At 42.4% G+C, this 27,978-nt stretch overlaps 2 protein-coding genes across 2 annotated transcripts in view; both read right to left on the bottom strand.

The window, feature by feature from the left end:
- LOC136161647 (zinc finger protein 665-like) overlaps positions 1-27,978 on the bottom strand; it is a 224,826-nt gene that overhangs the window by 85,071 nt on the left and 111,777 nt on the right. The gene's annotated exons all lie outside the window — the stretch shown is intronic.
- LOC136157611 (zinc finger protein 845-like) lies at positions 1,684-27,042 on the bottom strand. Its single transcript, XM_065919438.1, has 5 exons — positions 26,995-27,042; positions 26,046-26,140; positions 21,241-21,316; positions 14,148-14,274; positions 1,684-7,741 (listed from the first exon to the last, which is right to left on the bottom strand). The coding sequence occupies exons 1-5, from the start codon at positions 27,040-27,042 to the stop codon at positions 3,645-3,647; spliced, it is 4,443 nt and encodes a 1,480-aa protein (XP_065775510.1). The 3' UTR covers positions 1,684-3,644.

Genomic DNA, 27,978 nt, shown 5'->3' with positions numbered 1-27,978 from the left:
CCAGGCAAGAACACTGTAATGGATGGCCATTCCTTCTCCAATGCATGAAAGTGAAAAGTGAAAGTGAAGTCACTCAGTCGTGTCCAACTCTTCAAGACCCCATAGACTGCAGCCTAACAGGCTCCTCCATCCATGGTATTTTCCAGGCAAGAGTACTGAAGCGCGTTGCCATTGCCTCCTCCAATTGCCAGGAGAAATATCAATAATCTCAGATATGCAGATGATAGCAGCCTTATGTCAGAAAGCAAAGAATTAAAGAGGCTTTTGATGAAAGTGAAACAGGAGTGAAAAAGTTGGCTTAAACTCAACCTTCAGAAAACTAAGATTATGGCATCTGGTCCCATCACTTCAGCGCAAACAGGTGGGGAAACATTGCAAACAGTGACAAACTTTATATTCCTGGTCTCCAAAATCACTGCAGATGGTGACTGCAGCCATGAAATTAACAGACGCTTGCTTCCTGGAAGAAAAGTTATGACTAACCTAAACAGCATTATTAAAAAGCGGAGACGTTACTTTGCCAACAAAGATCCGCCTAGTCAAAGCTATGGTTTTTCCAGTAGTCATGTATGTATGTGAGATTTGGACTATAAAGAACACTGAGCGCCCAAGAATGATGCTTTGAACTGTGATGTTGAAGAAAATTCGAGAGAGTCCCTTGGAATGTAAGGAGATCCAACGAGTCCATCCTAAAGAAAACCAGATCTGAATATTCATTGGAAGGATTGATGCTGATTCTGAAAGTCCAATACTGTGGCCACCTGATGAGAAGAATGGACTCATTTGAACAGACTCTGATGCTGGGAACTATTGAAGGCAAGAGGAGGAGAGGATGTTAGAGAATGAGATGGTTGGATGGCACAACTGACTTGATGGCCATGAGTTTGACAAGCTCCAAGAGTTGGTGATGGACAGGGTAGCCTGGCAGGCTGCAGTCCATGGGGTCGCAAAGAGTCGGACAGGACTGAGCGACTAAATGGAACAGCTTGGAAGTGTACCTTGATTCAACTAGAAAGCTTCAGCAGTTAACAAACATTCTCATAAGACTTCAACGTATGGATTCATCTGTCTCAATATTAAAAATTCCCATCATATAGTGTGGATTGTAAACGATTTCCGGGTCTTCCCTGGTGCTCAGTGGTAAGGAATCTGCCTGCCAAGGAGGAGACATGGGACAGATCCCTGGTCTGGGAAATTCCTACATGCTTTGTAGATATCCCGTGAGCCATAACTATATGACCAATAACAAGTGAATAATAAAAAATAATTTATTTCAGAATGCTCCCAGCTCAAAAAGAGCTATCACTTTTAACCTTATTTCCAAAATTTTTTATTTCCTAATTTTTGCACAGTTATTCCTATTTTCACTTCATGTAAATTAGGCACATGCTATTAGTTTCATTTCGGCACAAAAGGACTCAGGAAATACAACTGCACCGTTATGTACAGAGTGTGGAAAGAATAACTCAAGTGCAAATTATTAGCATATAATCCCCAAATTATCTATTGCTTCATTTAATCATGAAAAGAAACTCTACGTTCTTTCAACCGTGAGAGCCTTTGGTGCGTTGCTAGTTTCTGTTATGAAGTACTGAGGTGGCGAAAACTCTGTTGTTGGAAGAAACATGATCCATTCAGGGTTATGGGGAAAATTATACAAATTTTATTAGAGCGCAAGACTTATGGTACATTCTGCAGAAAACAACAGTACAACAGAAATGGCAGCAATCAATGATGAAACAGATACACACGCATACTTTTCTGGTTCTTTTGACTCAAGTTTCTTCACAATAGCTTTCCACAAACATTGTATTAGTGTGGTTTATCTCCAGCATATATGTTCTTAGATACCTAAAGAGTGAGCAGTAGTTGCCACAACTGCCATAATATTTGCATTTCTAAGTATAAAGTATTTGGTGAACACTGAGATAACAGGGAGTACCTAAAAGCCTTGCAACATATTCTACACTGGTAAGGTTCTCTCTAGTATGGATGATCTGGTGGATGTGATCCCGAGTTAAGGTTTACATACTCATGTCACTTGTAAGCTTTCTCTCCAAAATGACTTCTTTACTGAAGCCTGACTTCAGATTGTTGCCTAAAAACCCTGACACATTTATTATTACAATGATACAGTTTTTATCTAGTGTGAATATTCTCAAGAAGCTTAAGGTGTAAACAAAAACCCTGGCCACACTGATAACATTTGGAAGGTCTCTCAAGTTTGCGTCACCTGATGTCTTTAGGCCTGAATGGCACCTGAAGGAATAATGAATTTTCCTGATGAAGGGAATGATCTGCCTGTTATTGAAATCCTGGCCACAGACATTATGATTTCCTTCACTGGAGGGACTGATTGTGCTCTGAATGTATGGATTCTTGCCAGTGGGTATTTTCTCATGTTTTGTAAAAAAATGAACACCTTCCAAAAGACTTACCACATGCACTATGTGGGTAAGATTTCAATTCACATTAATTACGTGAGGATCAGTTAGGTCTGAATATAGAATCAAAGCTTTACCATATCTACCACATTCATGCAGTTTTCCTCCAGTCTGACTTTTCTGAAGGCCCAAAACTTCATATACTTTCTTCATTCACTACATTTAGAAGTTTTCACTGCACTGACTCTCAGATGATCTGCAAAGTCATTCCGTGTGACTGCAGGCTTCGTCGTAAAAATCCCATTTTTGTGGCTTCTCTCCTGTATGAACTGCCAAATGGTCAGTTACAGCTGAAAGTGAACTACAAACTTTGCCATATTCATTTTTATGCTTTCTATACAGTATGAATTCTGATGAATTATAAGGCCTGAACTCAGATTAGGGACTTTGCCATACTCATTACAGTTGCACTAAAATGCTTCTCACAACTGTCCTATTTTTAACAGTTTTCTCCACTATGAATTATCTGATGCTTCTTATGATGGTCATTTCAAGTAAACCATTGGCCACATACATCACGTTTCTATGCGTTCTTTCCTGTATGAACTGCCTGATGGTGAGTTAAGACTGGCTGTGCACTAAAACTTTTGTCACCATTGTTTCAATTGTAAGGTTTCTCTTCAACATGAATTCTCTGATGAACTGTAAGGTTTGCATTTAGATTACAAGCCTTGACATTGAGATCACATTTATGTGTTTTCTCTCCAGTATGAATTCTCTGATGAATTCCAAGTTGTGCACATCAAGTAAAGCATCAGGAACACACAACACATTTATACGGTTTCTCTCCAGTATGAATTTTGGATAAACTACAAGCTTACCAATATGACTAAAGGCCTTGCCAGACAACACATTTCATATGCTTTCTCCCCAGTATGAATACTCCGATGAATTGCAAGGTTTGCAGTTTGACTAAAGGCCTTGCCACATACATAACATTTATATGGTTTCTCTCAAATATGAGTTCTCCAATGAACTGCAAAGTAACAACTGGAATTGAAAACTTTGCCACATAGATACATTTCTATGCTTTCTCTCCTGTATGAACTGTCTGATGGAGAGATAAGGATGACTGTGCACTAAAAGCTCTGTCACCATTGTTAATTTGTAATGTTTCTCTGCAGTATAAATTCTTTGATGAAATGCAAGGGTTGATTTGAAACTAAAGACCTTGCCATATGCATCACATTTATATACTTTCTATCCAGTATGAATTTTCTGATGAGATGTAAGACTTCCTTTTACTCTAAAGGCCTTGCCACATACATCACATTTGTATGGTTTCTCGTTGGAATGAATTTTCTGATGATATGTGAGGCTTCCATTTAAACTAAAGGCCTTGCCACATACATCACATTTATATGGTTTCTCTCCAGTATGAATTTTCCGATGAGTTGTAAGGCTTCCGTTTATAGTAAAGGCCTTACCACATACATCACATTTATACGGTTTCTCTCCAGTATGAATTTTCTGATGCGATATAAGGGTTCCGTTTACTCTAAAGGTCTTGCCACATACATCGCATTTATATGGTTTCTCTCCAGTATGAATTTTCTGATGAGTTCTAAGGCTTCCGTTTACACTAAAGGCCTTGCCACATACATCACATTTATATGGTTTCTCTCGGCAATGAATTTTCCGATGAGATGTAAGGCTGCCATTTACTCTAAAGGCCTTGCCGCATACATCACATTTATATGGTTTCTCTCCAGTATGAACCCTCTGATGAACTGTAAGTTGTGTGCTTCGAGTATAGCCACGGCCACATACATCACATTTATATGGTTTCTCTCCAGTATGGAGGATCTGATGAACTGCATGGCTTTCTTTGCGAGTAAACGCCTGCCCACACACATCACATTTATATGGTTTCTCTCCAGTATGAGTTCTCTGATGAACTGTAAGGTAACACCTGGAACTGAAGACTTTGCCACATAAAGTACATTTACGTGCTTTTTCATCTGTATGAACTACTTCATGTATTTTTAAGGACGCCCGAGTAAAAAAACGTTTGTCACAGCTGTTACATTTGAAAGGTTTCACTTCAGTATGAATTCTCCGATGAATTCCAAGTTGTCTGTTTCCGGTAAAGCCACGGCCACATACATCACATTTATATGAATTTTCTCCAGTATGAATTCTCTGATGAATTCCAAGCTTTGACTTTCGAATATAGCCACGGCCGCATACATCACATTTATATGGTTTCTCTCCAGTATGAAGGATCTGATGAAGCGCATGGCTTTCTTTTCGAGTAAAGGCCTTTCCACACACATCACATTTATATGGTTTCTCTCCAGTATGAACTCTCTGATGAATTTCAAGTTGTGATTTTCGAGTATAGCCACGGCCACATACATCACATTTATATGGTTTCTCTCCAGTATGAAGGATCTGATGAAGTGCATGGCTTTCTTTTCGAGTAAAGGCCTTTCCACACACATCACATTTATATGGTTTCTCTCCAGTATGAGTTCTTTGATGAATTGCTAAACAACACCTGGAACTGAACATTTTGCCACACAAATTACATTTACATGCTGTCTCATCTGACTGAACTGCCTGATGTTTATTTAATGATGACAGTGCAAAAAAAAGTTTGCCACAGCTGTTACACTTGTAAGATTTCACCTCAGTATGAATTCTCCGATGAGTTCTAAGCTGTTTCTTTCCCGTAAATTCACAGCCACATATATCACATTTATATGGCTTCTCTCCGGTATGAACTTTCTGATGAATTCCAAGTTGTGACTTTCGAGTATAGCCACAGCCACACACAATACATTTATATGGTTTCTCTCCAATATGAATTCTCTGATGAACTGCTAAGTAACACCTGGAACTGAACATTTTGCCACACAAATTACATTTACATGATTTCTCATCTATTTGAACTGCCTGATGTTTACTTAAGGATGACAGTGCAAAAAAACTTTTGCCACAGTTGTTACACTTGTAAGATTTCACTTCAGTATGAATTCTCCGATGAGTTCTAAGTTGTCGCTTTCCAGTAAAACCACACCCACAAACATCACATTTATAAGGATTCTCTCCAGCATGTATTCTCTGATGAATTACAAGTTGTGACTTTCGAGGATAGCCATGGCCACATAAATCACATTTATATGGTTTCTCTCCAGTATGAGTTCTCTGATGAACTGCTAAGTAACACCTAGAACTGAACATTTTCCCACACAAATTACATTTACATGCTTTCTCATCTGTTGGAACTGCCTGATGTTTATTTAAGGATGACAGTGCAAAAAATCTTTTGCCACAGCTGTTACATTTGTAAGATTTCACTTCAGTATGAATTCTCTGATGAGTTCTAAGTTGTCTCTTTCCAGTCAAGTCACAGCCACATACATCACATTTATAAGGGTTCTCTCCAGTATGAACTCTGTGATGAATTACAAGTCGTGACTTTCGAGTATATCCATGGCCACACACATCACATTTATATGGTTTCTCTCCAGTATGAAGAATCTGATGAAGTGAACGGCTTTGTTTGCGAGTAAAGGCCTTTCCACACACATCACATTTATATGGTTTTTCTCCAGTATGAGTTCTCTGATGAACTGCTAAATAACACCTGGAACTGAACATTTTACCACACAAATTACATTTACATGCTTTCTCACCTGTTTGAATTTTTTGATGTTTATTTAAGGAAAACAGTGCAAAAAAACGTTTGCCACATTTGTTACATTTGTAAGATTTTACTTCAGTATGAATTCTCCAATGAATTCTAAGTTGTCTCTTTCCAGTAAAGCCACAGCCACATACATCACATTTATAAGGATTCTCTCCAGTATGAATTCTCTGATGAATTACAAGTTGTGACTTTCGAGGATAGCCATGGCCACACACATCACATTGATATGGTTTCTCTCCAGTATGAAGTCTCCAATGAATTGCAAGTTGTGTGCTTCGAGTATAGCCACGGCCACATACATCACATTTATATGGTTTCTCTCCAGTATGAAGGATCTTATGAAGTGCATGGCTTTCTTTGCGAGTAAAGGCCTGTCCACACAGATCACATTTATATGGTTTTTCTCCAGTATGAAGGATCTGATGAAGGGCATGGCTTTCTTTGCGAGTAAAAGCCTTTCCACAGACATCACATTTATATGGCTTCTCTCCAGTATGAACTCTCTGATGAATTTCAAGTTGTGACTTTCGAATATAGCCACGGCCACAGACATCACACTTAAATGGTTTCTCTCCAGTATGAAGGATCTGATGAAGTGCACATCCTTCCTTGCGAGAAAAGGCCTTTCCACACACATCACATGTATATGGCTTCTCTCCAGTATGAACTCTCCGATGAATTCTAAGTTGTGACTTTCGAGTATAGCCACGGCCACATACATCACAATTATATGGTTTCTCTCCAGTATGAAGTATCTGATGAAGTGCACAGCTTTCTTTTCGAGTAAAGGCCTTTCCACACACATCACATGTATACGGCTTCTCTCCAGTATGAGTTCTCCCATGATTTTGAAGGTGTGTCTTGTGCTTAAAGGAGTGGCCACATACATCACATTTATATGGTCTCTCTCCAGTATGTACTCTCAGATGAATTTGAAGCGCTGTGTTCTGTTTAAAGCTGTGGCTACATACATCACATTTATACGGTTTCTCTCCAGTATGATTTCTCCGATGAACTGCAAGGCTCTCATTATCATTAAAGGCCTTGCCATGTATGTCAGCTTTATATGGTTTTCTTCCTGTAAGGATTCTTTGATGTCTAGTGAGTTCTGAGTGCTGAAGAAAGGTTATGCTACACTCACGAGTTTTGTAAGATTTTTTCTTATGTCCTTCCTGGTCTGGGGCCTGTTCTGAGGGACGCATAACAGCACTCTCATGTTTATGACAAATGCCTTTGCGGACACTATGAGTTCTCTGAGGTGGCAAACTTGAGGGGCTACTGTTAATATTCATCACAACTTGATTACACTCAAAAATCGTCCCTTCAGACTGAAGCATCTGCAATTCTTCATGAAAGCTTGATCCGAGTCTTTCAACAGGCTTATCTCCTGCATCATTTCTACTCTGATGATCTTTTCCATCAGTGAGATTTTTGTTATGGGATATAGATATTTCGTTGTCACTTCTTTCATCATCTGTCCACAGACTCTCAAAGCCATGCACAGTTTCCTCTATCTTCCCGAGAAAAAAATCTTTGGTTTCATGGGTTTCAGTTCTTCTAAACATCACTCTTTGCAGAATTTCTCCTTTTCCACTGTTTCCTTTTGCTTGTAATTTCTTGGTCATATGTATATGAGACACATCTACAAGATATAAACCATAGGTATCCTATTAATTACAATTCATAAGTAAATTCTTTCATATTGAACACATGATATTATACCAAAAGTCATACCCATTCTGAACAGAATTAAGAATCTTCCCAATGATGAACTTAGAAATATAAGGAACATTTACAAAGAAATAGAACTCGTTAACAAAAAAAAGTGATCACACATAATTCAAATTAATTTTAGCGTAGCCAAGTTTCAAAGATGCAATCAGGAAAATATTCATTTTATGCAAACGCATGTCAAGTCACAAAAGAAAAGATATTTTCCCACCATGACCTCAAAGCTCATTCTACTTGGCAGTAAACACACTTCTGTCTCATAACTGAGGAGAAAAAAACACTAAAAATCCAGGGACAGGGAGATTGGCAGGTTACACTCCATGAGATCACAGAGTCAGACAGGACTCAGAGGGACTGAGCAGCAAGGATCAAAAAGGCAATACCCTGTAGTGGTAAATAATCCAAAGGAAGCATTCTAACAAATATTGTAAAACATAAATGGCAGTTGACAACTGTTCAACAAGCACTGCATAGTGAAAATAAAGAGTCTGTTAAAACAGCTCCACTACCCACCCCCTCACTCCCCATCACAGGGCTTATGAGATCTTACTTCCCTGACCATGTAATAAACCCAGGATCACTGCAGTGAAAGTGCTGAATCCTGTCCACTGGACTGTCAGGGAATTCCCTAAAATAATTTTAAAAAGAAAAGAAAGAACACTTTTCTAAATACTTCCTATAAATCTATAAGCAAACAGACGTATAGACATTTTATAACAAGAAGTGGTTCATGTCAGTTATACTGTGTAAAACATAAAGACCGTCATCTTTAAATCACAAAGAATTAATAAATGAAATATTCTCTACTTAAGTAACAGCCATTCAATATAGCAATTGCCTATCTATACAGAATCCTTAACTTACTCGGTTCATGAGCTCCAAAATACATGTAAACGAGCAAGCTTTGGGGACTTCCTTATGGCTTAGAGGCAAAGAATCCGCTATAAAAAAGGAATATTATTTGAAAACTTATTAACTACAGTCAGAGACAAACTCTTTGGAAGGAAATATAAACTAACAATATACAATATGTAATGCAAAGGGACATGTCACAATAACCATGACATGAAGTAAATATACATTTTATGCAAAAGTAACCTTTGAGACGAATTTCTTGATGGTACAGTGGATAGCATTACGTGCTTACACTGTAGGGTTACAGATTCCATCCCTGAATGGAGAACTATGATCGCATCTGCCACATTGTTCAGGAAAGAAAAAAGTAACTTCTGACTTTTCCAGTAAAACAGTCAAAATTCTATGACACCTAAGAGCATGAATTAACTCAATTTTTAAAATAAAGGTAGTGGATTCACAGGGTTCATGTACACAACCCCATGGTACATGAAAGGAATGAGCAAGCAGGACTGAAACCCAGACCTACAGATTCATACATGTTCTTAACCACCAGGGCCCACTTGGACAGAGCAGATTACAAAAGGTTATAACAAACTCTAGGAGTTTAAAAAGATAAGGTCAAGTGAGACACATGAACTGATCTGCGTAACTAACAGCCTTACTCAGCCATCTCACCTATGAATGGTTTCCGAGGTACCACCCCCCACATATCAATTCAGGTCGTGTCCTGAAAATGTGCTTCAGTGGATGAGCATGGGTTATTTTGTACAATATGAGCAAGGAGGGAACATGCAGCCTGATTCATATATGCATCACGTGCAAGACTGGGGATCCAAGAGAGGACCTCAATGTCCATTGTCCTTACAGGTTTCCTGAGTTACAATCATAGAAGATCCAAACCACATTCCTGTTACACACACCCCTGAAGGTTGTGGTAAAAGCAGTAACAACAGGAATAGCTGAGGGCTCTGAACAGGAAGACAGGTTAAGGACAGCTCTGTGTAGGATCTGAGACACCAAATGCAATCGAAGAGCTGACAATCTTTCCCCTTCTTCCAGTGAGGTCTCCCAAGTGCAGCAAATAGGAAGAGAACCAGGCTGGCTCCAAGGATTATGGCTCTGGAGGTGTTACTGTTGCTCTACATGGACCAAAAAGTGGACATCCCATGGACTCCAGCACAGAAGGGGGACAAAGATGAAACAGATCCCTTTGAAACACCTCATTACACGCTCCCCAAAGTGAAGCAACAACATTAACAGGAGTCAAATGACAAACTGCTAAAGATCATGTAAAAACTACCCTTTGGGACTTTTTTCCTTTGAATCCAATTTCCATAAAACTCTCATTCCTTTGTTTTTCCCCTTAAATCACTTTTTTCATTTATAAACAGCCACTTGTAAACCAGACCTAATTTCTTTCTCCCTAATAAAATATAATTTTCATGTAGGATTCAGACATTTTCACGTGGGCTACAGGTTGAATATCTACAATCAGTCTCCTCCTCTCTGCATTTGCTGAGATAAGAGATAGCTAGCCTCCAGCTGAGGAATCTATAGGAATCTATAACAAAAACAGGGTAAATAGCCAGTCTTTGTCTCTTACCTCAAGGGAATAATCATGGCAAGGACAAAGAAAGCAAAAAACCCTGTCTATTAAGGGAGACACTAAACATGTGCAGAAAGGTTAGTTGAGGTCAAGTCAGAGGATAATTCCAGGCCATAATGAGTCTTGGTCCTCCCAGAAGCCTTCACTTCAAGATTCATCTTGGCTAGGGTATGCGTCTGCACCCCAGGGGAGAGTGCTGAGACAAATTAACCAGAGGGGACAAAGGAAGGTGACTGGCCCAAGGGGACACGAAGACCTGGAAAACTGTACCTTTTTGAAGAATTGACACTTCCCAAAGGTGGGGCTCTCTCTCTGAGCTAGCCCATGTGGCTTTCTGCATGTATGTTTCCTTTCAATAAACTTTTTCCTTTACTCTTTATTTTGTGCCTCTTCATCTGAATTCATTCTTGACTAGGCAGTCAAGATTAGGGACCTTAACCCTATCTGTTGGCTGCTGTGGTCCGATGGTCAGGACTCTTGGTCTGGGAAACAAAGACATTGCTTCCAGCTTCTGCTCACTTCCACTCACTGCTATGAGCATCTAAACTCAATTTCATTTCTCATACCTTTTTTACTGAAAACACCCACCTTACTTTCCTTATCATGAAATGTGCTTTCTATTAGCATTTTCTAGATTGGTGAACAAAAATACCAGTGATAGCTTCTAAAAACATTTCCTTTCTTATAGACAGCATCTCAGGATACTCTTCAATAGTCCTAAATCTCTCAGTGTAATACAATAGAAGTATTACACAATGTAGATGACTGAAGACATGTCTTAATTAGATGAGCAAACATTAATACTAGATATTTAATACTGAATATTTCTCAGTTCATGTGAACCTGATTTGTATGCACTTACTGTTTTTAAAAAAATTTTATTTGTTATTTTTGGCTTCAACAGATCATCGTTGCTGATCCACCTTTCTCTCCTTGTATTGAGCGGGGACTACTCTCTAGTTGTGATGCATGAGCTTCTCATTGTAGTTACTTCTCTTGTGGACCACAAGCGCTAGAGCATGGGTGGTTCAGTGGTGGTGCTACACAGGCTTAGTTGCTCTGCAGCATGTGCAATCTTCCCAGACCAGGGATCGAACCCATCTTCTGCACTGGCAGGCGGATGCTTTACCACTAAGCCACCAATGGTAAGCCAAGTGCTTACTTTCTTTTAAAGTCAATGGAGTAAGAGCTCATTTACAAATAAACCTCAGCAATATTATCCAAAATCAAAGACACACTCTGAGACATGCATAAATCCAGACAGATTTAAAATGTCTCTCTGACGCTACTGGAGTTGATTGCAATTGCCTCCTCCAGGGGATCTTCCCTAGCCAGGGACTGAACCCACAACTCCTGCATCTTCCACACTGGCAGGCTGTTTCTTTACCACTAGAGTCATCTGGGATCACTGGTAAAGGTTAACTTCAAGCTTTTCTGTAGGCAGGGCTTTTTAAGAAGCTAGCTGTTTTTATTCCATATGCAAAAAGTAATGGTTTGTACTCTCAAAAAAAAAATCATTTTAACCAGTATTCTCCAGACTCTAAAGAATATCACAGCAATCCCTGTGTCAAAAACATTATCCTCCCTTTCTATAGTCACAGTTTTATATCTAAAATACAGATCAAATAGTTCTCAAATTGACTGTGATAACAGGGGCACATGGATGATGAAAATCTTGGATTGTCCCTCTGGGTAGATGGGGGTCTTCACTTGATCAGAAGAATCTGAAGGAATAAAGAAATTTGCCAGAGTGGGGACAGCAGTGGAGGAAGCTGCCCCAACCACCACCACCGAGAGACAGGGGAAGTTAGCTTCATTAGGGGACTAGCTGATGGAGAGGGAGACAAAGGGGTTGAGAGGGGTTAAAGGCCACAACAGGTCAAAGATAACGGAGACACAAAAAGCAGTGGCAGACACTGTTAGAGCTGTAGGCCAGCTCAACAGAGAGCCCACTTAAAAAGTGAGGAGTTAATCAGCTGAAATATAATTTGACATTGTATATATAGACAATCATCCTCACTAATTGCACAATTCTGTTTCTAGGTGCAACTTCTTTTCAGACAATTTTAATTTACCTTTATGTACCTCATGTTACTTCCCTGGTGACTCAGCTGGTAAAGAATCCTGCAATGAAGGGGACACCTAGGTTCAATCCCTGGGTTGGGAAGATCCCCTGAAGGGAAAGGTTAACCACTCCAGTATTCTGGCCTGCAGAATTCCATGGACTCTATATTCCATGGGGTTGCAAAGAATCCAACAGGACTGAGCGAGTTTCCCTTTCATTTTATGTACCTCATGGCAGGAGGGAGAAGGATTCATACAGGATCCAGCAGGACAGATTCTCATCCTTTCTCAACGGGTGAGAGTCACAAACATTCAGTAACTTCTAAAGGTACAGCCCTCTTTAATTTAAGGTTCCAATTCTCACACCATCCAGTGAAGACGTCCCATGTATCAGCTAACTAGCAGAAAGGCGAGACTTCACATAAGGGAATAAAAACTTCATCAACCTTAACCTCTTTCTTCTTACAGAGTGGCATTTTGTCTCACAAATACTGCTCACAGGGCCAATTAAAGTTTTGTAAAAGTTGTCACTTTTGTCTCAGGTTCAAAGATTTCTTAACAAAATTACCGACTTGTTCTGTAAATAAATAATACAAATACTTATTATAGAATTATCAAGCTGACTTTCAATATGCTAACAATAAAAGCAAAGAGAAGCAGAAGATACATCACCAAATTGGGTTCTGACCAACTCAAACAGCACTGCAAAGTCCCAGGACACAGCTCATCTGGAGAACGAGTGGGGAAAAGGTCCCAGGCAGTGTGTTAGGGTCTTGGGTGAGACTTCAAAGAAGGCAGTTTGGGGTTCCCCTTTAAATCCCAGGATGCTATCTGTTATCATCAGCAATCTGTGAGCAAATAGCACATCTGTTTTTCTGTTAATGCTATTTGTCCTAAAAAACCTGTAATCTTGCTAAGCCTGGGGCTGAGTAGGCTAGGGCCCTTCCAAGGGCTCGACAACCTCAAGATGTGTCCCTTATCTTATCTCTGGTGCTGCGAGCCTTACACTCACAGCAAGCAGTCATGGCACTCACAGTCAGGGCAGTGTCCAGGCAGGATAGAAGCAAAGTCAGAGGCCTGCTTCAGAGAGGACCTAGACCCTGGGCCTCCTGCATTGCCAGGTGTAGAATCCCATCTCTTTTGTCATCCAAGAAGTGATGGACATTTTGGACAGACAGAAAAATATTCACAAATTAATTTACTATCTGTGTCCTTCTGAATGCACAGAACAGTATAATATACAGTATAATATGCAGATACCTGGGCTTCCCCGGGGCTCCAAGGTAAAGTATCCACCTGCCACCCAGGAGACATGGGTTTGACCCCTGCGGGGGAAGATCCCCCTGCACGAGGGCATGGGAACCTACTCCAGTACTCTTGCCGGGAGAATCCCACGGACAGAGGAGCCAGGAGGGCTACAGTCACTGGGTCGCAAAGAGTCAGGCACGATTATAGCAACTGAGCACACAGGCATGCATGCATAGTTCCTTTCCAAGAACTACTGAACCAAGAACACAGGGGTAGAAAACTGGGAATTGGATATTTCAAAGTTCGAAATCAGTTTTATAAATACTCAAGCTGTGGAAAAACTTGTGTATCACACAGTGCGCAGATCACCTGAAGAAAGGACGAGCTTAAACTCCTGATGCTAATCACAAAGTTTTTTCAAGTCTGAATCAACAAGGCTATGAACTTAGTCAAGCACAACAGGGGCTCCCAAGAGACACAGAGGGAAAATGCAGAGATACCCCCAAACCAGATTCCAACTTCACAGGGAAATGATCCTCACCCACAGACAGCAGGTTCCTGTAGGTCTCCTCCATCACATCCCAGTACAAGGCCCTCTGAGCAGGGTTGAGGCATTCCCACTCCTCTGGAGTGAACTTGATGTCCACATCCTCGATGGTCAACTGTGTCTGAAATGAAAGCACATTTCACTAACAGGCACTGAGGAGGATTCTTATTTTCACACGAATTGAGAAGAGGTGAGAGGGGTAAGGATCAATTCAGGTAATGTAATATTCTGATAGATCCAGTAAAAGCTATTTGGAACAAACTGTGGGTCTCTAATTTCCAAGTTGTTTCATAAGACTATGACATCTTCCAATCAATATGAATTTGTCACTTGTGTGGACAACACATGAAGAATATACAAATAAAATTCATACAGTGAGTAGTTTATGCAGAGGTGTTACACTGTACACACGGAGGGACATTCACTATCTAGAGGAGTTACAGCAAGAGACTGCTGTCTTCAGAGATGACAAAGTCCACAGCGGCTTTAAAAGAACACACACTGTGATGATTATGACATCACACAGGTGTTTCAGCACTTCAGACACACTAAGCATTACTCTAAAGACTTTACACAGATGAACCTATCATCAACATGACAGTATGTTAGAGAAACATCTGTGTCCATCTGACTGGGGAGAAAACTGTCATTCTAAGAATTCATGCAGATCAAACAGTTAAGAAATGAGGCAAGAGCACCTGAGGTCAGGTGGTTGGGACTGACAACTGAACCTAAGGAATCAACAAGTTAAGTACCAGAGTAGAAAAGTGCATCCAGAGAGTTCCGTGAGAATACCTGAAATAAGTTCAAGAAAGCTGAAGTGCAATGGAGTTGTAGAATCCCAGATCTTTTGTCAGCCAAGGAAAGATGAACATGATAGATGGAAAGAAAAATATTCACGAATTAATTTACTATCTACCTCCTTCTGAATGCACAGGGAACACTATAATATGCAGTATCATAAGTAGGTATCTGGGTTGCCCTGAGGCTCAGCAGTAAAGAATCCACCTGCAATGCAGGGGACATGGTGTTGATATCTCTAGGGGGAAGATCCCCCTGGAGGAGGGCATGGCAACCCATTCCCATATTCTTGCCTGGAGAATTCCAGAGACAGAGGAGCCTGAAGGGCTATGGCCCACTGGGTTGCAAAGAGTTGGATATGACTATAGAATAAATGGTCACCTAATAGGGTTACTGGCTCTTTCCTCCAACCACACAACGTCAATACTCTAACTACTATTTCCATCATTCACGTGGTGAGGAAGAAAAAAACTTAAGGGAATGGAAAACACTTAAGATACAATTTCAACTGCTACAAAGCATAACACATGTTTATGAGATGATGTTCTGTAATAAAATCATGGAATTACAGATCCATGCACTCACCCATGCACACGGAAACACACAACTGGTTGAAACAAGGAAGAATTGTGTTTATTTTTTTTTCTTTCAATCAAAATATACTGAGCGTCAAGTCTGGGTCCCAAGCTGGGAATACAGCAGTGAATACAATGGAGCTGACAATCTAGCAGCCAGCCACCCAATTATATCCATAATTTTAACATTACAATTGCAATATGTGCTCTGAAACAGGCCTGATGCTACAAGATTTATCGGAAAGTCTTGACCTACATCAAGAAATCAAACAAGGTCTCCACGAAGAAGAAACACTTGGATTGGCAAGGTGGGAAATGGAAAAGTGTTGCAAGCAGAGAACAGCCTGAGTGCTGGCTCTGAGGCAGGAAGATATTTAGTGAACAGAAAGCCAGCCAGTCTGACTGGGACACAGGGAACAAAGAAGGGTGATGCCAGGTAGAGGTTGCTTTCTACAAAGTCTTTGGATTTAGGACTTTATTCAAGAAGTACCTGGAAGTCACTGAAGAATCTGTAGGATGTCAGAGGTTTAGATTTGTTTTTCAGAGCTCACTCTGCTGTGTGTGGAGGTTGTTGTTGCTTAGTCACTCAGTCGTGTCAGATCTTTGCAACCTCATGGTTTCCCACCATGCTCCTCTGTTCATGGGATTTTCAGGTAAGAATATTGGAGTGAGTGGCCATTTCCTACTCCAAGGAGATGCCTTTTGACACATTCTGGGATGACACTCCCATTTTCTTTTATTCATGTGTATTTAATAATCTTTGGGACATTAAAAATGAATCAATTGTACTTCAGTAATTTGTCCACATTCTAATTTTTTAAAAGTTAATTATTTTGGTTTTCCTGGGCCTTTGTTGCTGTGAGGAGGCTTTCTGTATTTGCAGCTACAGTGCACAGGCTTCTTATTGCAGTGGCTTCTCTTGTATTGGAGCACAAGGTCTAAAGTGAGTGGGTTTCAATAGTTATGGCTCCCAGGCTCCAGAGCTCATGCTCAGTAGTTGTGGCACATGGTCTTAGTTGCTCTGAGGCATCTTCCTGGACCTGGGATGGGACCCGTGCACTGTATATTGGCAGGCACATGGTTATCCACTGTACCACCAGGGAAATCCTCAACATTATCTTATACTAGTTAAAAAAAAAAAATGAAAAACAAGCAAAAAATAATATACATAAGATTTATTCTAATCAGTATAAAAATACCTGTATTTACAAATAATATAAGGGCTTCCCTGGTGGCTCAGTGGTAAAGAATCCACTGGCCAGTGCAAGAGACCCAGGTTTGCTATCTGAACCAGTAAGATCCCACATGCCAAGGGGCAACTAAGCCCCTGAGCCTCAATTTCTAAGCCAGAGCTCTATAGTCCAGTAGGTGAAACTACTGAAGCCAGCGTACTCTAGAGCCTGTGCTGCAAGATGAGAGAAGCCACCACAATGAGAAGCCCGCACATCACTACTAGAGAGTGGCCACCACTCGCCAGAACTAGGTAAAAGCCACTGAAGCAATGAGGAGCCAGTACAGCAGAAAAGTATATTTAAATATAATAATATGATATTATCGTTAATGATATGTATGTACTTAGTAACAAAATCCAAAGTTTATCTTTTTATTCCATGAGCAAATATTGCCATCAAGATTAGGAAAGTTGGGGGAATTCCCTGTCAGTCCAGGGTTTAAGATCTCGCACTGAAAGAGTGCGCACGCGCGGCGGCTAGGCCCGGGCATTTTGCTGCGTCACCAGCCGCCGCCCGGCCTCACCACCCCTCGCTCGCACGCACGCACGTTCATTCTCCGTCCTCGCGCCCGTTTTCCTACACTTTCCTCTTCTCTCCGACCGGAGGAGTCGCTCTCCCCGCGCGGTGCATTCTGGGGAGCCAGGTCGAGCCCGCCGCCGCCGCCGCCGTCGCTTGAGGAAAGCGAGAAAAGGCCGCGACTGGGGAGAAGACGCCGGAGTCGCCACCGGAGAGGACTCGCCTGCCCAGGAGCTGCCGCCGGAGAGGCCCGCCCACCCGTTCGCCCGTCCCCCTGCCCCGTTCACGACGTGAGTGCGATACCCCGCCGAGAGAAGGTCGTCCGGGAGGGAGGCCGAGGCCGCGCGGGGGGCTGCCGGGAAGCCGTCCCTTCCTCTCCCCCGCTTTCGGCCCCCTCGGCTTTCGTCCTCGGTGGAAGTCGTTCTTGCCTGGGGGTGGGAGGTTCATTATCCTAGTTCTGGTTACCGTTGGCGGGTGGAGGACATTTTTCCTCCGATGTCCGCTTCCCCCACCTCTAAACTGGCCTTTGGCTTCCTCGTGCCGGAAATCCCACTTACCCCTCATCGGCTGGGCGGGCTGCTCGTAACTCTCGGTAACTTAGCTGTAGGCCTTAATCTCCCGTGAGCTTTTGACCACGCGGGCGCCCTGGAGGCGTGGACCCTCGTGGGCCTCTGCTCTGCTCCAGGGGCAGTTTGCCTTGTCGCTCTGTGATGCTGGGACTAGGCCTGGGGCCAAGTGCACCTGCGGTGGGTGCTACCACGAGGCTGCTGGGGCTCGTCGTAGAGCACCACGCGGCCCGCCCCCGCGAGCGACAGGTACTTCTAGGCGACTGGAGGGATGCCATACCTTCTTCGCAACTTAACTTCCCTCTCGGGTGTCGTGATTGTTTGAGTGTGGTCTTTCCAGACTTCCTTCTGACTCCAGTCTGGCTAAGGGAGTGAAGGTTGCCGAAACCTAATCGTGTCCCTGGCAGCGAGGAATTACCATTGAGCGGGGAGTTCTGCACGTGTTGGAGCCGAGAGATACTTGTGGACATTTTCTGTGTTCTATATTAAACTTTAGGCGAGCTTTCGTTATCCTAGCTTAATTTAAGGATGAAACAGGTATGTTACTACCTTGGCTCAAATTTGTTTACCTGAGGTGACTAGATACTTTAGAAGTTTTATGTAACAGGGAAACCTTGATGATTTTAACCAAATTAGAATTCTTGGCACCGCCACTTTCAGCCTTTAAATTTTTCTCAGGGAAAGCTTTACCTTTTCAGATGTGAGAGTTTTTTGGCACTAAATGCTTCCTAAAAATTGCATATGGAGAGCAATTGAGGGGAACAATTTTTATTCCTGGAAAAAATAATGTACTTTGAAGGGTTTACTTAATAAAATAATCTTGCGGTGAGTATGTTTAGTTAGACATCTAAATGGATATGGAAAAAAACACCAGAGCCAGTTAACGATGGAAAATAAGCCTTAAGAAGAAGGCGTGTATTATTGTAAAGTAATATGTTAGAATTTGGAAGAATTCCTACACCCCCAAAAGTATATAATAGATTTCAATCTACGTAGTTTGTGTTTTACCCTAAGAAATCCGTATTCCAGATAATGTACGAGGATTGTCAAGTTTTAAAACTGTGAGAACATGAATCCTCACGTAAGGCATTACCAACTTTTAATAGGTTAATGTAGCCAAGCAAATCTTTTCACGAAGAAATAGTACGTTGAATATGGTTTGAAATAGAGACACTCTGGGAGGTCATATGAAATAGTTAAAATAGGTAAGAGATATTAAGTATTGTAAATAGATTAGGAACTCGGGAAAAGTGTAACAATCACTTTCTAAAAGCAGTCTGTCTGTAGTTAAGAATGCTACTTACAAAATGAGTGTTTTGAAGAGTCCAGGTAAATCTCATTCTTTTTAAGATAACTCCATATATAGCCTCTTGCAAATTCTTTAGGAGATCTTATTAATGACTGAATGAATTTACAAGATGAGTATTGAGTCAGTTACTTGAGTTGGAAAAGACTTTCTATTCAGAGTCCTAGGGAGAATCTGGCTGATAAGGGTTCATTTTGTTGATGTCTGCTGTAAACATTGTTTTAGTTGTGGAGAAAGACATTTTTGCCAGACATCTCAAGGGTTTAGGGTCTGCTTTTTATTACTTCTTAGCTCTTCAGTCGTCATTTCCTAGGTAAATTTTTCAGTCAAATTTTTAAACTTTTGTCTAGTAGTTTGCATAGAAGTGAAGTCTCTCAGTCGTGTCCGACTGTAGCCTATCAGGATTCTCCATCCATGGGATTTTCCAGGCAAGAGAACTGGGGTGGGTCGCCATTTCCTTCTCCAAGGGATCTTCCCGACCCAGAGATCGAGCCCAGGTCTCCCGCATTATAGGCAGACGCTTTACCGTCTGAACCACCAGGGAAGTCATCCTCCTACCTTGGAGAAAGCTGGGAATTGAGGACTTCTCCTCTGTTTGAGACCCACACAAATCCCCTGCAGGGGGTGCTACTTTACTTTTTCTTTTTAAATCTATTGTAGCTGGTTTTCATTGAAGTTGGACCTATTAACAAGAGAGGGAGTGAAATGTTTAGATTTGAGCTATTTGAAGTCATTCTTTCCAATGTCTTTTACTTAAATTATTACACTGTCCAGAAACATACTGTGACTATTGTTACCATTGGTTAACATCCTACTTACTTTGCCATCATTCAGCTTTGTAAGATTGTTCCCAGAATAAAATCCATCTGTTTTCAATCTCCAAAACAAGTGGTAATAATGACCATACAGCATATGGTTAATTTCTCTCAGCTAAGAGTAACTGATGATGATGGCTTTTGTTCAGTGTTGATTTCCTAACCACTGTAACCTGGCAACTGGATTTTCTTTTTGTTTTGTTTTTTTTTCTGTGTTTGCACTAGAAGGCAGTAGAAGCAAAGTGACAGATCACTTGAGTGCAGACCAGTATGTATTGTTAAAATTTTCCTGTTGAATTGTGTTTAACGATCTTCTAGAACTTGTATCATTGTGGGGTCATAGGTGGTTAGTGATAATTGCTTCCCAGGAAAAAATACCTTTGTAATATCAACTGTTAGAATCAATCTAGTTCTGAAACACTACATTGAAAATTGTTGTATCTAGTGTATTTTAAAGTGTTTTTATTTGCTGTGTAGATTGGCAGTGATAGATTTTACATTGAAGCGGACTTCCCCAGAACACCTTTGAACTTTTGGTTTTCCAGGAAGATGCTACTTCACCTGTGTTGTATTCCAAAGCCAAATAAAACGTGTTGTAAAAAAAAAAAAAAGATCTTGCACTTCCACCACAGGGTTTCAGGTTCAATGCCTCCTCAAGGAACTAAGACCCTGCAAGCTGCATCGTGCAGCCAAAAAGGAAGAATAAATAATGAGCAAACTATATTTCATAGTTTAAATTAGACACTGTAATGAAACACTCTCTGTCCCTGAGGTCTGTTTCTGAACTTTCCATTTCACTCCCAAACACTTAAAATTTTCAAGGAGGTCCTAATTTAGTTTTAAATGTACTATAAGAAGTCAGGACTGATTCCCTCTCATTGGCTTCTTTTCCAGATTCCACCACGTACTGTGCATATGTTAATAAATACCTCACGTCTACGTGCAGCTTCTTTACCCTAATTGACAGAGAGCAGACAGAGCATCCAGAGGGGCCCTAAGCAATCCCTGCTGCCCAACAGCACTGAGACCCCGTTTGCAACCTGTGGGTGAGAAGCCCTGCCCAGGACGGTGTCCAGGGGAGCCTCCTTACAAGGGCCAGGTCACCAGGTTATGGGGACACGGGATCTAAGTGGAGACGACAGACGCTGAGGGAAGGTTCCGGGTAAGTGTGCATGTATAGAAGTCAGAATACTCCAGAGTCAGACACGATTAGCAAGTCCAGAGAAGGGCATTTCAGGAAGGGCAGACTGAGAATCCACTGAGAATATGACCTTACCTGAGAAAGAGCCATGCCTGACTTGTTTTCTTTCATCTTCCTCCTCTTCTGGGCTTCACCCTCAGGTAACGTGAATCTTCAAGGCGTATCAAAAAGGTGGAAAACATGGTGTTCAGTGCTTAGAGTCAACACAGTCCCTTCCCGAGCCCCAACCCTGCACACAGGGAAGCCCTCACCATGAGAAACAGACAGTCCCCTGTGCCCACTGTCTCAGGAGGGACTCAGGACAGTCAACTCCCGCACAGAGTCCAATACGGGACTTTCCCACACTTGCCCTCGTATCACATTCCCCGCCTCGTGAGGCCTCATGCACACAGCAGCAGGGGGCACCTCCGCTCACCCCACGATGCCCTTCAGGTCACACAGCAGGCCCTCGTCCAGCCCCACTCAGAGCAGAGCGCCCTCCCCTCCCCCAGGGCCTGATCTCAGTCTCAGAAGTGGAGGCTAAGAGCCTTGGTGCTCAATGCAGGATCCAGATTGGAATCATCTGTGGCCTGTGCACATTCCTGGGGCGACGCCCCACAAGAGATCCTGAGGAGCGTGTCTGATGGGGGAGGGGTACGAAACAGGCACGGGCAAAATGCCTCATGATCTCATGTGAAGCCTGTGTTGAGCACCACTCAAGGGGTCAAGTCCAGCCTACCTCCCACTTTCTTCTTTTCCAGCTTTACTGACATAGAACGGCCTATCAAGAAGGTGTTGTGTATACATTCCATACACGTTGTGTCCATGTGACACATGTGTACACTGTGAAATATTTATCACTAACCACTAACCAGCACATCCGTCACCTCCAAATTCCCATGGTTTGTGTGTGGTGACAACACTGACACTTTATTCTCCTGTCAAATTTCCATAACACAGGATTAACTACAGTCAGCATGCTGCACACATACCTCCCCAGGATGTACTCATTTTACATCTCAAATCTATACCTTTTGACCAACATCTTCCCCTCTTCCCCACCTCCGAGCCCCAGATAACCACCATCCCACTGTCTGGTACTAGTGGTTTTCACTTTTTCACATTCCACATAATGGAAGCACATATAGTATCAGTCTTTCCCTGTCTGTCTTGATTCACTTAGCACAATGTTTTCTACATTCATCCAATTGACCCAAGTGACAAAAATCGCCATTTTTACGGGTGCACAATATGTCATTATATATATATGTGTGTTCGCTTGGGTGTATGTTACTGACCTAGAACCTGGGCTCTTAGAAGGCTTTATTTTGACTCCTGCTGCAGTAAGGTGGAGCTAGAATAAGAAGTATGTGTCCAACCCACAGTCCTAGTGCCCATCCCACAGTCCTAGTCCTCACCCTGAGAGTGAGATGCTGAAAGCATCCTGGGAGGAACAGGAATACAGTGCACCCTCCATGAAGAGAAAACAGAAACCACTCCAAATAATTAAAGGAGAAGGGCATCTCTGATGAGAGTGATACAGAGGCAGTAAACGTGGCTAACTTGACAGCGAATATCAGAAGAAAACACGGAAAGAAAAAGCCTCTCGCTGGCCTAGAGGCTAAGGAACAGAAAGAGCGAGAGCCACGGTCACAATTAAATGAACAAAGGTAGGAGAAAAACCTAAGATCTGAGACAGAGAAGGTTTTGCTCTTTATGAACAAGGACTAAGTGAATGTGAGCAAGACGGACTGACCAAGAGAACGGGGTCGACTCCCAGGATGAGGCTGGAGACCCTGGCAGCGACCTGAGGGTGACAAAGGGCTGTGGAGCCACCTGAGGAGTCAGCATTCTGCCCTGAGAACATGGGGAAGCCAGCGGAGGCGGGAGGCCTCCCTGAAGATTGACCCTTAATCAAAGAAGACGGCTCATGATTGTCTCTCTGACTCTGAGCCTATGTTCCCGCCTCCATCCTAGAGTAGTCCTTTGAATTCTGGAAAACTGGGATTCATTTCAAATTCTAGTAACAAGTGGGAACTCCCTCCAAGAAAAACTGCCACACACAGTTACACACCCAATTTGTCCAATCATTTCAGGGGTCACTTTCGCTCAGCTTCTGGACCTGAGGAAGCATCATCAGATCAACTCATAGCTCACTAGTTACTGGATCACATAAAAGAGAGGAAAATGGACCATCTTACTAACTGCTTAAATTAGGTCTTGATTCAATAAAAAGGATCACTGACATCCTTACTAAGTACTCATCAAAATAGTTTACAGCTATTTACTAGTTACCAAAAAATGTTTCCAAGATATAACACAAAGAGAAGACAGGAAATGGGCTTCAAGTAAATGTGAAACAAACCTAAGTTAATCAGCTTATTAAAAATTTTTTCATTGAAAAACTCTGATGCAAAGTGGAAAAAAATAAAAATCAATGGATAATATAGCAAATTTCCAAAAGAATAACATGAACTAATTTCAAGAGACCACCAAATCTTTTCAGATGTCAATAGCTGTTTACAAGAAAGCAGATATTGACATGAACTAATCTTTATCCCAAGCTAAAAAAAGAATTAAATGTAAACAAAGGAGAAAGCAAAAAGGAAAACCATCACTAAGAACACGTTTAAAGTTCCTTGAAAAGGTACCATGTAGTAACAGTCTGTCAATTCTTTAACCATTTCTCCTCTCCCACAACCTCTACTCCACATCAGGAAAAGGGAAGCGGGTGACCCACCTCTGAGAGTCAAGTCACTGCCTTACCCCCAAATTCAACAGACTCTGAACATGGATGCTACCTTTCAATACAAATAATTAACAACCACCACAAGCCTCACAGACAGAAGTACTGCAATTCTCATCCTTTGTACAATTTAAAGGAGCAAGATTTAAATTTATTAGATTGTAAAGCTAAAAATCAATGTATCACATCTTAATTCTTTATCCAATCGATTCAGCACTCTTCTGGATCTAGTCCCTACCACCACCTGCACACTACTTGTTTCCACTTCATTGGGTTTATCTGTTTTCCTATTTCTTTCTATCTCCCTTCCTCTTCCCCTCTGCTCTCCTGCTGTGCCTGTCCTGTCTACTACTTCCCTGACTCCTATCCGACCTCTCTCTGCCATCTGTTCCCCATAAAGATGCTTTCTCTCCAACCTCCCTGATAATCCAAAATCTCCATGTATTTCTGCCTTTCTTCCTCCATGTCTGCCCTCCCTTCCTCCCAACTCTCTGACACCTCCAAGTACAATGCTTCCTTTCAGCTCACTTTCTTTCTCAGCTCCTCCAGTCACTCAGTTCAGTTGCTCAGTCAAGTCAGACTCTTTGGCATCCCATGAACTGCGGCATGCCAGTCTTCCCTGTCCATCACCAACTCCCGGAGTTTGCTTAAACTCATGTCCATCCAGTCAGTGATGCCGGCCCTTTCTCCTCCCACCTTCAATCTTATCCAGCATCAGTCTTTTCCAATGACGTAGTTCTTCTCATCAGGAACCCAAAGTATTGAACCTTCAGCTTGAGCATCAGCCCTTCCAATGAAAATTCAGAACAGATTTCCATCAAAATTGAACCGCTTGGTCTCCTTGCAGTCTAAGGGACTCTCGAGAGTCTTTTCCAACATCACAGTTCAAAACCATCAACCCTTTGGCGCTCAGCTTTCTTTATGGTCTAACTCTCACATGCACACGTAACTACTGGAAAAACCATAGCTTTGTCTATAGACTTTTGTCAGCAAAGTAATGTCTCTGCTTTTTAATACGCTGTCTAGGTTGGTCATGGTTTTTCTACCAAAGAGCAAGCATCTTTTAATAGTTGCAGTCACCATCTGCAGTGATTTTGGAGCCCAGGAAAATAAAGTCTGTCACTGTTTCTGTTCACTAGTAGTACCCTTTCTCTGCCAGCATGATACTGTCTGCAGGTCAAGGTTCCAACTCTTGTATCCCCTTTGTCAGCTCTCTGTGTGAACTGTCTCTCCCCTGTCGCCTTCTTTGGGACCGGTAATTCACAGCCCGTCTCTCTTGAAGGCTATAGAAGGGGGCGGCAGAGGACGAGATGGTTAGATAGCATCCCTGGACATGAATTTGAGCTGACTCTAGGAGATACAGGGGTCGCAAAGACTCAGACTCAACACCACCACCTCCATATGTTGCTCACCTTTAACTTTCCGGAGACCCTGCTTTTCTCTAAACGACTCTCCTTTACCCACCATTACCTTCAAGGCTCTTTCGTGTTGCTACCTCTTCGCAAGTTCCTCACCAATCCTCTTCATTGCCATCGCTTTTCCCTCATGCTCTTTTCAATTTGCTATTTCTCTCGGAGTCGCTGTCTCTGCTTCTCCTGACCCTCCTGGCCTCCTATTTGCAGGGATGGCGACTGAATAAGAAGCCCCCACCGGCAAGAGCCAAATTCGAATGCCCGAAGGGCAGAACTACCGGCCTGAGGAGAAGCGACGACTGAGCGGCTGGGAGTCTCAGGAGGGAGGGAGGCTCTCCAGAATCCCAGGACCGGGGAGACAACCGGGCTTCTCCGGGAGCGGGGGACGGCGCGGCCTCCAGGGGTCGAGAGCGCGAGCCTGGGGACCGCGGAGCGAATAAACCCACATCGCCCAAGAGAATTTCACGTGGTGCAGGAAGGGCAGAGGGGTCACTGAACTCAGAAATTGGTTTTCAGCAGCAAAGAGGTGCGAAACGAAGCGTCTCAGGGATCAAATGTAGGCATCCGCTTCACAGCAACTTTAAAGCAAAATGGAGGCGCCTCTTCGCCACACAGGAACATCTGAATTTGCTGGGGGTGGTGGGACGGGCGTGAAGATTTCGATTCAGTAGCGACCCTCAACCCACATTACAGAGGAAAGACAACTGAAAGAGGAAGACGTGATTAGAAAAAGAGAAACTCACTTTGCGCTGAGACCTCCGCTCGCCGCTCTCCGCTTCCGGGTATGTGACGCTATGCGCACGCGCAGTGAAAAAGCGGAGCGGCCTGGAGGCGGGGCCTGAGCGGAGCCCAGCGGTCGAGGGCGCGGGCCGGAGAGAAGTCAGGCCTGCTTGGGGACAGTGGGAGGGTGAGGCGGCCGGGGCCTCACTGCTGAAGGTGGCTGCAGTCAGGAAATGAAAAGACGGCCTGCTCCATGAGAGGAAAGGTATCATAAAAGTAGACAGTGTATTTTAAAGCAAAGGCATCACTTTGCCAGCAAAGGTCCCTAATGTCAAAAGTGTTGTTTTTCCAGTAACAGGTAGGGATGTGAGAGCTGGTCCATAAACAAGGCTGACCACAGAATTGATGCTTTTGAATTGTGGTGATAGAGAAGAGTCTTGAGAGTCCCTTGGACAACAAGGGAATCAACCAGTGAATCCTAAAGGAAACCAACCCTGAATATTCACTGGAAGGATTGATGCTGAAGCTCCAATACTTTGGCCAATTGATGCAAATAATCGGACTCATTGGAAAAGACCATGATGCTGGAAAGATTTAGGGCAAGAGGAGAAGGGGGTGACAGAGGATGGTTGGATAGCATCACTGACTCAATGGACATGAATTTGAGCAAAGTCCAGGAGACAGTGAAGGACAGGGAAGCCTGGCATACCACAGTCCATCAGGGTGCAAACAGGTGGACACCACTGAGCAAGGGAACAACAGAATACATATACATATATCCATTCTTTTTAAGGTCTTTTCCCCATTTCCCCCCATATAGCTCATTATAGAGTATTTAGTAGAATTCCCTGTGCTATATAGTAGGTCCTCATTATTTATTGACTTTATGCATAGTAGTGAGATGAAGTGAAAGGTATGTTAATCCACATCTCCCAGTTTATTCCTTCAGCTCTCAAGCCCTGATAACCATACCTTGTTTTCTATGTCAGCACCTCTATTCCTGTTTGTAGAGAAGTTCATTTGTACCCTTTGTTTAGATTGCACAGATAAATGATACCATAAGATATATGTCTTTCTCTTCTGTCTCTTGTTGATAGAAAAGCTGAAGTCTCCCAGACCCCTATGACACACAAGAGAAAGGCTCAACCACCTACTGGTTAGAACAAAAGAACCACAGACTCAGTGTCTAACACACATTTCTGAGTTCTTTTTTAAAAACATTTTTTTATTTGACTGCATCAGGTCCCATGACTTCATGGCAAATAAAAGGGGAAACAGGGGAAACAGTGACAGACTTTATTTTCTTGGCTCCAAAATCACTGTAGATGGTGACCACAGCCATGAAATTCAAAGACGCTTGCTCACTGGAAGAAAAGCTATGACAAACCTAGAGAGAGTGTTAAAAAGCAGAGTCATTATACTGCCGACAAAGGTCAGTATAGTCAAAGATATAGTTTCTCCAGTATTCATATACAGATATGAGTTGAAATATACATAAAGATGAGCACCGAGGAATTGATGCTTTTGAACTGTATGTTGGAGAAGACTGTTGTGAGTACCTGGGACTGCAAAAAGATACAACCAGTCCATCCTAAAGGAAATCAGTACTGAATATTCATTAGAAGGACTGATGTTGAAGCTGAAACGCCAATACTTTAGCCACTTGATGCGAAGAGCTGACTCATTAGAAAAGGCTGTGATGCTGGTAAAGACTGAAGGCAGGAGGGGACGACAGAGGATGAGATGGTTGGATGGCAAAACTGACTCAATGCACAAGATTTTGAGCAAGTTCTGGGGTGATGGTGGAGGACAGGGAAACCTGGCTTGTTGCAGTCCATGGGGTTGCAAAGTGTGGGCCACGACTGAGCGACTGAACAACAATAGCATCATAAGCAATCACCTAATGCCACCATTTCAGTAGGAATTTTCTGTCTTAGGGCTATAAAACTTGACTGC

Source organism: Muntiacus reevesi, chromosome 2 (genome assembly GCF_963930625.1).
Source record: "Muntiacus reevesi chromosome 2, mMunRee1.1, whole genome shotgun sequence".
Taxonomy (NCBI): domain Eukaryota; kingdom Metazoa; phylum Chordata; class Mammalia; order Artiodactyla; family Cervidae; genus Muntiacus; species Muntiacus reevesi.
This window is presented reverse-complemented; position numbering and strand designations above follow the sequence as displayed.